Source organism: Mixophyes fleayi, chromosome 5 (assembly GCF_038048845.1).
Source record: "Mixophyes fleayi isolate aMixFle1 chromosome 5, aMixFle1.hap1, whole genome shotgun sequence".
In the NCBI taxonomy this organism is placed as follows: Eukaryota; Metazoa; Chordata; class Amphibia; order Anura; family Limnodynastidae; genus Mixophyes; species Mixophyes fleayi.
This window is the reverse complement of record NC_134406.1, coordinates 7,723,297-7,734,720: the sequence shown is the minus strand read 5'-3', so window position 1 is coordinate 7,734,720 and position 11,424 is coordinate 7,723,297. Positions and strand designations below refer to the sequence as shown.

At 40.5% G+C, this 11,424-nt stretch overlaps 1 protein-coding gene across 1 annotated transcript in view; it reads right to left on the bottom strand.

Moving 5' to 3' along the window:
- The window catches only part of LOC142158058 (uncharacterized), a 72,845-nt gene extending 69,842 nt beyond the window's left edge, over positions 1-3,003 (bottom strand). The window contains exon 1 of the mRNA XM_075211657.1: positions 2,908-3,003. Within this exon, the coding sequence (XP_075067758.1) occupies positions 2,908-2,988 (81 nt within the window). The 5' untranslated portion in view covers positions 2,989-3,003. The remainder of the gene's footprint in view (positions 1-2,907) is intronic.
- Positions 3,004-11,424: the final 8,421 nt, after the last annotated feature.

Below are 11,424 nucleotides of genomic sequence, written 5' to 3'. Positions count from 1 at the left end.
GTTGGAGGAGGTATTGTGGCCCCGGTACCAAATTGGGTACCGGGGCCACTCCACTACGCAGTCTAGAAAGCTACCTCGGTGCAACGTTTTGGACTAAAAACAATATTGTGAGGTGTGAGGTGTTCAGAATAGACTGGAAATTAGTGTAAATGATTGTTATTGAATGTTATTGAGGTTAATAATAGCGTAGGAATGTAAAAAAAAAACAACAACTGGATTTTAGCGCTTTTTATGCTTTTTTAAAAATAAATCAGAACCCTAAATCAGAACCAAAACCTTTCGTCAGGTGTTTTGGCAAAATAAATCAGAACCCAAAACCTCAAGCTAATCAGAACCCAAAACCCAAAACACTAAAAGTGCCCGGTGCACACCCCTACTTCATACCTGGAAGTAAATTCAGATTATATAGATAAGTCCAGACCTATGCAGTGACAGAGTATTCTGTGAGAGCTCCACCGTTCTGTATATGACCAATGTCAGCCAAGGTTGTATGTTCAGAAAGATTACACGATATCAGTGAGGTTATTATACAGCCTTACGGTCGTTGTCACAGCACCTATGGGCTAGTTACCCATGCCGATTGGCGGAGACTGTACTCCGATCCCTGAACCAAACCAGACAACACCCTCCCGCAACTTTTACTAAACACATTGCCTTTTCTACCTAGCTTTCTATCATGTCTTTATATAATCAGACAGAGTGGTTTACTGTCATTTCTAAAATATAAAATAAAAAGTAACTAAAACGTATAGTTCAGCAAAGAATGCAGAACCTCTGTCATCATTATGTGGGAGAAACTGCAACCTGACCACACACAGAGATCTGTTCAGTAAAGTTATTCCAACTTGTTGTACAACATTTAGGAAAGTGTCATGTTAGGATCTTTTTCTTATTATGAAAATACAATTGAATGCATGTGTACTGGGTGCCAGATTTATTTGGAGCCTCAAGCAAGTTTATCAATGTTTATTCCTGTGTCCTCATTCTAGCAATAAAATTAAATGTCTTGTGTTATATGTAACAGCGCTGTGCATGGAAAGGACAAAGTCAAGAAGAGACAAATTTCATTATAATAGGACTGGATGCAACTCATGACTAGGGTCTGATTCATTAAGGAAAGTTATGCAAAAAATCGAGTAAGTTTTCTTGTTTAAGTGTTCTGGCAAAACCATGTTGCAATGCAAGGGGTGCAAAACGGTTTATTATTTTGCACATAAGGAAAATACTGGATATTTTTTCATGTAGCACACAAATACATGCTTATTTGTACACTGACATTTAAAGTTGATCTAGGACATGCCCTACCCCAACTATAAATCTGTCCCCATATTTTAAATTTACCTCCCCCTCCAATGTAACATGGTTTTGCCTTACTTACTTTTGCTTAACTTTCCTTAATGAATCAGACCCCCAGGTCACTTGCTGTGTGATCTATTGTTCTATAATCACAACTTTACATTAATGATTCTGGGTTATGATAAGATCCTGAAATGTTTAGATACATTTGCCTCTCATTTAGAGTTGATTGTATTTGCACACAGAAAGTTGCATTACCCAATTTGTCCACAATATGATAATATAATAAACTGCCCTATGCACGAGAGAGAGGAAGCTGCATTTTCCATATAAAATGTAATGAAATGCAAACACCTCCACATCCATTGTTAACACTTATAAAAATACAATAATCTCCTTTTCTGCAGTACTCCTAATGAAAAATGACAAAAAAGTAACAGACAGTGGCAACATAATATGATCATACTTGCCAACATTTCTTTTTCTTTTTCCAGGAGATGCCGGCTGGGACGTGGGCGTGCAGGGGGCGGGGCGGCGAAATCACGTCATTTTGGCTCCGCCCCCCGTGACGGAATGACGCAAATCGCGTCATTTTACAGCGGGGGCGGGGCTAAACGCCGCAATTCCGGGTGAATCGCGGCGTTTAAACTGAATTTTTCCCACTTCCTATCAGGGAGATTGCCACACTCGTCCGGGAGACTCTCGCAAAATGCGGGAGTCTCCTGGACAATCCGGGAGAGTTGGCAAGTATGGATATGATATAGACACCATGGTGATTTGTTATCAGCTGCATAGGCCAATGCACAATCAGCCAATTGGAAGCGGCTGGCTGCTGGTGTCATTATCATCAATCATCGTAGCATATCTGTGCGTTAGTCACCCCAGTACCTGCAAGAGATATACTTCCTAAAAACTGTATTTCAGGATTCTAGTTGCCCTGTATATACTGTATATATACTTGCCAACTCTCCCTGAATGTCAGGGAGACTCCCTGAAATAGGGGTGATCTCCCTCACTCCCTGAAGAGTCTGGCATTCTCCCTGATGCTGAGCCAGTACAAGACGTGGTTGGCTTCGCTATCTGTGGTATGATGACACAGTTCAGAAATTGTGTCCTATGTCCATGTATTGTTGCCTATGGAGGTGGCCATTTTCATGGAGACCAAGATTTAATCAAAGACTGACAGGTAAGACAACATGACTTCAGTAATGGAGACAGAAATGTAAAAGACAGTTCAGAATGGAATGTCCAGGAGACTCCCGCATTTCTGGGAGACCTCCTGGGCTCCAGGGAGAGCAAGGCAACCTCCCAGTTCTCGCCCCCGCAATAGATAAGTGGTGGGGCTTAATGACGCAAATATTGTGTTTTCTTAGCCCCGCCCCTGCTGTAATTGGCCAAAATTGTGACAATCGTTTAGGAGGTGGGGGCAAAATAATGCGATACGTCAAGCCCCGCCCCCACACACCCACCTTCCCCGGGATCTTCCTGAAGCCAACGAGGAAAAGTTGGAAAGTATGACTGTATATCACACAGGCCTCCGGGTATATCCCGGCTGGTTAATACTGGTTGAATTTAAAAGATACGAATCACATAATATACCGGTCTACTTACCTGTGACCTTTCATGGAGGTTCACACCAAGCTCGAGGAATCTCTCCACGATGGACAAACGGTTCTCTCTCACAGCGATCATGAATGGAGTTAAACCAGATTCCTACAGAAACGGAAATAATATGATAAAAATCAAAATAATCAGACAAATTAGACAAATTAAATTCAGATATTACTCCCTTATAGATAATGAAGAATAATATATAATTGGGTGGCCCTTTGACATATGGCATTAACAGCTGTAAGCTCAGTGTCATCTGAGGTAAATTGTTAACTTTCAGGCCTTGTTTGCTGCAGCTGTAACAGTGTAGAGTCCATCTAATAGCCTAGTACCAGAGGCAGTCCCACATAAATCAATGCCAAGTATATCAATGTTACTGGAATATGGATCTCGCAGCAAAGCCAGAGGCAGCCATTTTCTGGGATGAATCAATATTCAACTTGACTGAAAAGAGTCATGAGCTGATAAACCGTACTGAACAAAATGGCTGCCTCTGCTGTGCGTGGGTGATGGGTCTGATTTAAACAAGTCTTTATCACATACTGAACATGGCCTTATGTAGTGTGGATTTAGAATGAAGAATCTGTATATCTCAATGGCGACCTAGCTTCCAGGTGTTAATGCTTTCATGTATCAGCAATACTGTCTGTAGTGGCAGATTCACTAAAACTCCTGCGACAATTTTCAGAATATAACATCAGTGTAGGATAAATGCTCAGCGTTGTAGCTTGTGGCCAGATTGCTTATTCCCCAAATTATAAGGTAATTACAGCATGTTTATCTCCAGGCCCTTATTCCACAGATCCACATGTTTTCTTTCTTTCAGTAAAAGCAGAATCGCCCTGCTCCCCTGTTCCTCTCTCTTCTGAGCTGAACCGCTATTAGCAATGCCTGATATCGGTTCATGTTCCTACCCTACATTCATCTCTGATTGCCGGTCGCCGGAAAGTCCAGAGCAGACACTGCTCTATCACCCAATTCTGACAGCTGGTGTACATACGACCCGGTGGCGATGGACGGTATATCCGCTCTAACGGGGAGAAAGCGGGAGAGTTAATAGCTGGTAATGGATCTGCACATTATTTTCGAGACCAGATCTAACCCTACACATTAGTTACGGGATCAGATATTGTTCTGCACATTAGTCTCTGGACCAAATATGACTCTCATTATAATCTTCTCTGTTCCCTAGGTTGTGAGACACATATAGCAGGCTATAAATCTCTCTATTTTAGGCTATACAGCTGCTAAACAGCCTTTTACCTGACTGATTAGGCCAGAAAACCTCAACTGGCACAGGAACCTCAACAGGAATAGAGGCCGGTCCTCCCTCCACCATTCCCTCCAGGGACCTTTAAACCAGCTCTTACTTGAGCCAAACATACTGGAAAGTTGTCTTTCTAAAACACAAACTAAACTTTCCCTTCAATAGTGGTGTAGTTTGTTTCTTTTGCATTCCATGGTACTAATCTGGCTAGATCCCAGCAGGATCTACGTCTCTCTTCCACTCTCATCACATCCTCCCATTCTCGGTTACAGGACTTTTTGCGGGCTGCACCCACTTTGTGGAATTTCCTCCCTCGCACAGTAAGACTTTCCTCTAGTCTTCAAACCTTCAAGCGTTCTCTGAAAACCCACCTCTGCAGACAGTTTATAATATTCCTCAACCACCATCTTAATCTCCCTAGATTACCCTATTACAACTCTCTACACAGCTAACACAAGACAACAACCCTCTGACCAACATTGCCACACACACAGCCCACTCAATACTTTTACCTTTGCATTCTAGCTGGTCCATTGTGCAATATGATGAAGCACATGCCATTGTGTTTCAAACTCCCATTGTCCTATAGATTGTAAGCTTGCGAGCAGGGCCCTCTTACCTCTCTGTCTGTATGTATTACCCCGTATTGTTTTATTAATGTTTGTTCCCAATTGTAAAGTGCTACGGAATTTGCTGGCGCTATATAAATAAATGTTGATGATGATGAGGTAGTTAATAGACACCCCAAAGTCAGTCAAACTTTGCCAAACAATTTGACACCCATTAATCTCACAGTGTAATGAAATCTTAAAAGTGGGGGTCTGGCTATATAACGGATACCGTAACCATATATACTGAGTAAATAGCAGCGGGGAATCTATAGTATTATATGTGCAATAGTAATAAAAAATATTCAGGGCAGGTATTATTATGTTTGCAGGAATTGGTTTTCATCAGCACAAAAACTGTAATATTAGATTAATCTCCAGGAAGATTAAACATCACTGATTATTACATATTGTGTCAATCAAACTGACATTGATGGAAGAGATCTGTTATTATTAGAAACCAAACAGGAGAAAAAAATTCCACCCACTTGTTCTCGGTACGTTCTGTCTACATCAATGATTCTACCGCTTGGAATAATGACTAGATTGTGAATATATTCAAATACTGAGAATCTGAAAAACTGGAACATTGCTCGGACCAAACACAGTTCCCAGATCATGTCTTAAATTCTTTTTCTTTTTTTGTAATTATTATTATTAATTCATTTTAACCAATTTATTTTACAGTATTACTCCAATAGGAGACCAGCTAAAGTAAAGAATTAGCCTGTTGTTTTATCAGTCTTACTTTAAAATGATTAATTTGTAGGAATGTATGCGAAAATTTGAGCAATACAGTTTGTCTCAGGACTTTCCATATTGGCTTTGGCTGATAGGGGTGTAGTGTATGGGAATTCATGTAGTGGCTTTGTAAAATAGGTATATGGCAAATTTTGTCCTGATTTTTTTTTTTTATACTGCAACAACAGCATTTAGAAATATATCAACATTGAGGCAAAATGAGGGTTAAAAAACAACTAAAACAGGTGATAGCACTGCACAATCTTACATACATCCCCCAGTTAGTGACTAAACAGATGCTTACCTAGGTCAAAAGAGATAAATTAGCAAAATATAGCATACTCCTCTAGTTGGAGTAACTTCACTGGCATACCACATAATGTTTCTTAAGACCATGTATTGTATCTTAAACAGACTAAGGGTCATGTTTTAAACTGCAAAAATGTGTCCTGTAAAGTATTTGTCATATTGTAACATCATGATTCTATTTTTATAAGACTTGCGTTGACCATTGAGGTACAAAATGAGGGTCCTCCTGATCGGAGGAGTTTGGTGGATAGAGGCAATTCTTGTTAAAGGAGGATATTGCTCAGGAAAGCGCCTCTCTCTGTGTCCGACATACATAACAAGATTTTGTGTTACAGGACAAGATATTTAAATGAGAGATGATTTAGGGGCACTGAGACAGGACTGGGCCACACTGCCAAGATAACATCTCCCACTGCCCTGTCAATCTGCAGAGATTACATGGACTGTCACCCCAGGACAAGTTCTTAAATTGCGCCCGGCAGGACAGGGGGAGAACTTATTGTGGACACATGGGGGAGTAAAAAGGAGGGGACGGGAAGTGAGAGACAGTTGGAAGCCCTGATACGTACCAAAAGCGTGGAAGAGGTTAATTTCAGGAGTGACTGTGTGTTATCTAAGATCTGGAGGTGGGGAAAGATAAGTATTACCCATATCTATCACAGGACTAGTCCAGACATTGTGGCAGGGACACAGCAGGGGGGCCACCGTAGAAGGTCACCCATTTTTACAGAGAAAACGGATGTTTTTGCTGAAGATATGGATTATCTTAATCTCTCAAGGGGTTACTGCCAACTAAGAGTCTCGCCGGTTATCCCTATTGTGGAAGCCTAATTAAGAAGGATTGTGCCAATCATGATATCGCTATCGCCATGTCATGAAAAAAAGAGCTTTATTTATTTAATTTAATCATTTCATTTGTTTATTTATTTGAAAGTGAAACTGTAATTCTAAGTCACAGTGGCATAGTGGTTATCATTGCTGTCTCACAGCTTTGGGGTTATGAGATTTGTTTCCAACCAGGACCCTGTCTGTGTGGAGTTTGTATGTTCTCTCTGGGTTTTGCCTGGTTTCAAACCTCAGCACTAAAGGCCTGAAGAAAGGACCCCATGTTAATCTCATGTTACTTAGACCTTTAGATGTGTGTGAGTCCAACACATCCTATAACCTGAACTCACAGGAGGGTGTAATTAGACTTGCTGTTAGGTCCTATGTCTCTAAGACAGGATTCAGGAAATCACAACAAGTCTTAGAAACTCACAGATTGACTTTTGTAAGTAAAATTGCGTTAAATGCAAGAATACAGGATATATCGCATCCTGATGTTAAATCATCTGATGTAATATCAGACGTTGCGGTGCCAGATAGGATCAGGGGGCTGGATTAACTGTTTGACAATGTAATGTATCATTTTCCAACTGGATTTCTGTAAGATCGCCAGTACCACAAACTGGTGTGTAAAAGTCCTTGTCAGGACTCTTGAGCAATAAACCATCACTGCTTGAAGATTCTGTATGACGTTTATTACCTGCTGTATCCTGTGACCAACAGATAAGAGCTTACACTCTAATCTGTTGCCAGACTGTCCTGTGTTGAACCCAGCATATCTGTGTCAATGCACTGCCCAATACCCAGCAGTCCTGATCCATAGTAAGCGGTCAGGAGGTACCAGTCAGCCCACAGCAAAGAGGCGCTGTAGCAGCTATGCCGACGACTCAGAAGTAAGCGGTTCTAGGTGCCATGAAGGATCCTGGTGGTGGCAGCGAGATTCTCCTACAACTATGGTGCAGTCGGCATTAGTAGTCGATGAGGTCTGGTGACAAGGTGACACCAGGAGGAGTGGTCAGAAACAGTCGGTTACTGACGGTGAGAAGGAAACCAAGATAAACTGTGCAGGAAGAACATCCCTCCGTTCCTCGTTTCCCCCTGCAGACCGGGTGGTGAAGTCAGCCCATCCGGTCACAGCGCCTGTTGTACCAACCAACCACACTTTATAAAGGATAATTAATGACACATTATTGAATATGATTCAGACCAGTGAGAGTGATATCATCACTCCGCCATTACTGCCGAACACTTGTGCATTAAAATAGGGACTAACACAACCCCTGCAGTAGTCTAAAGTCACCTCAACGTTTTCTACACAATTATACAGCCTGTGGCATTATACCCTAATATTATCAAGAAATATTCCCATTTTTACCATGGGTAAAATAGAAGGGGTCCAATAATTAGGATGGCAGTGACGTTAGAGTGCGGTTAGACAGATTGAATGTATCACGGGGGCATCGCTGCTTGGACAAGAGGCCAAGAGAAGACTGATCTAGGGAACGTTGGTGGACTATTCATTCAATTATTTATATAGCGCCAGCATACTCCGTAGCGCTTACAAAGGGGATGCGCTTAACCCCTTCAAATATCCTTGCAATATACACTATAGGACATCACATTCAAATATAACACAAGTTGTAACAGTTTCCATAACACTTAATACTGGTGGTAATGTCACAGATATGCACAATAAACACAGTTATTTGGAGTTAGAAGTAGTAGAATTAAAAAGGAAAATAAATGTAACTACTGTATAGAATTCTCTGCCCTCCGCAGACTTCCTGGTGTATTGTAAGATGTTACAGGTACTTAGAGATGAATCCGCAGGAGGTAAGTATATAATATACAGTATATCACAGTACAGTAATACGTGGGGAGTTTGGCCGAGCTCCAAGCATTTAAATACTTTTGATTTCGGGTCCAATTACAGTTGCAGTTTTTCTCTTGGTGTATTTATTACAGAAGTCTCCTGGCCACACAATAATGGTCTGTTCCCGGAATGTTTGGCATTATACCTGTAGAACTCACATTGTGAGGCTTCCAGTCAGCGGGGGGGTAAGGAATGGGTCGCGGGGGCGACCACAGAAGAATGATATTGTGTTTACTACGGGCGTTTACCTGACAGCAGAGCGGATGTCACAGCGATGGCTGCGTCTGCTCGGAGGTCGGGATAACTGGAGTGTCACTAAGTGTCTGGCAGCACAGTGGCTCAGTGGTTAGCAACTCTGCCTCACAGCACTGAGATCATGAGTTCAATTCCTGTCCATGGCCTTATCTGTGTGGAGTTTGTATGTTCTCCCCGTGTTTGCGTGGGTTTCCTCTGGGTGCTCCGGTTTCCTCCCACACTCCAAAAACATACTGGTAGGTTAATTGGCTGCTATCAACATTGACTCCAGTCTCTCTCTCTCTGTCTGTGTGTATATGTTAGGGAATTTAGACTGTAAGCTCCAATGGGGACTGATGTGAGTGAGTTCTCTGTACAGCACTGCGGAATTAGTGGCGCTATATAAATAAATGGTGATGATGATGATGGGGTAATTAATATTTGTTCAGACAACTTATAATGAACTAGAAGTAAAGTTATTAATACTAATAACAATTAGAATGGATACAAGCCTTCGTAACCTATTTAGTATACAGTTCACTCAAATATTACATTTATTCTTTTCCTTTCCTATAAGCAAACAAACCTCCAACCCCCCAACATTGCAGTGTGACAGTACCGTATAAGCAGGTTCCTCCGCTGCAATCTGGCTGGACCAGTATAGTTGCTCCCAAAATTTATACATGAAAAATCAGGACAGATCATCCCAAACCTTCCTGATCTGACCCTAATCCATTTTTGTGTGAGCTGAGCCCACTTCTAGGTCCGTGAACTCCTCCAGCTGGGAGGTGTGATATGCGGCACTACCCTCATGTATCAAACTACTATTTTCCCATAGATTATAAACTTGAGAGTTGCGTCCTCTGACCACTTTATCTGTCTGTTATTTTTATCTGTCGTTTTATTACTGCGCTTGTTCCCAATTGTAAAGCGATACAGACTATGCTGGTGCTATATAAATAAATATGATTATTATTACTAATATTATTATTAATAATAATAATAATAATAATAATAATAATTTTGAAGAAATATTATGATACCTGCTGATATATTTGAGTTTGCTGCGGGAAAAATCTATTTTAGAAACAAATGGTACCTTACACCCTACCCCCCCCCCCCCCCCACTGAGAGCTACATGTCTCAGGATAGCCAATTTTATTGACAGTAATAGCAAAGTATTTAAAGGTGCACTAATGCAATTTGTGACGCTTTCTCATATGGTTTATTTAATGGTGTCATAAAGAAACATTTAGCAACCAATCAGATTAGTTGCCCATAGCAACCAATCACATTCTGGCTATCATTTTATAGACTGCACTAGATACATAAAAGCTGGAATCTGTTTGGTTGCTATGGGCAACACCTCTGCTTTTCCTTTTTTAAGAGGGTTTGATGAATCTACCCCATAAACCTTTTTTTTTCTGTGACTTCTAAAGTTTATAGTGATTGATTATGGGTCTGACTCAATAAGGGAAGTAAGGCAAAAAAAATGAGTTTTCTCCTGGACAAAACCATGTTACAATGCAAGGGGTGCAAATTAGTTTATTATTTTGCACATAAGTTAAATACTGGCTGTTTGTTCATGTAGCACACAAATACTTGATAGCTTTATTTTTACACTGGAATTTAAAGTTGATTTAGGACATGTCCTACCCCAACTATAAATCTGCCATCATATTTTAAATTTACCTCCGCCTCCAATGCAACATGATTTTGCCCAGGTGCAAAGTTACTCATTTTTTATGTTTTACTTTCCTTAATGAATCAGGCCCAAAATGTGTGTGTCATTATGTGTGTGTGAGAGGGGGACACACATTTATAATGTATTTATTGTGGGGCCTGTGGTGTGAAATGTACCATAATCTGTCCGTTTAGATATCAGTGACATCAGAGGTACCAGGAGACCGTCATGGTTTATTAGACCAGACGTGTGCCCTTCTCCATGTCTGTCCCCAGAAATTGGCTTCGGTCAATTCAACGGTGAAGCTGTATGCCGAGCAATTTGTTAATTGTATCCAAGAATTTATTATTCTGCTCATTTGTACCCTAGTTCTTGTTGTTATTTATAGTGTTTCCATTTATGTCATTTCCGTATGATTATGTCAGGCGCTACGGAATCTATGGCACCATAAATAAACGATGATGACGACGAATGATGTATTTTACTATATACTCACACGAAAACACTGACAGAAACTGCAAAATAATTGACAAATAAATAATACACCTGTTTTGACCTTTTTTTTTTTTTTCTTAAAATACCAATGTTAAATCGACAGTAGAAATACCAATAAATTCCTGAAAAAATCTATGTACATTGAACAACTAAGTCAAACTACTTTCCGTTTCAATTACTATAGAGTTTATATAATTAATACTTATTTAACTTTACTTGTGACACATCCAGTCCGCTGTTGTTACCCCCAGGTTGAAACAACATTGTTTCTACCATGATATAGTGACATTAGGGGGTATATTTACTAAACTGCGGGTTTGAAAAAGTGAAGATGTTGCCCTTTATCTCCTATATCTCCTGTGTTAGGTGTTTATTAAGTTAGCATTTTACTTAACAATACCTAAGCATGGTTTAGGGCTTCATAAATAGGCCCCTAAATCTCTAACGCTAACTACACCGGTTGGATAATACCAAAGAATTA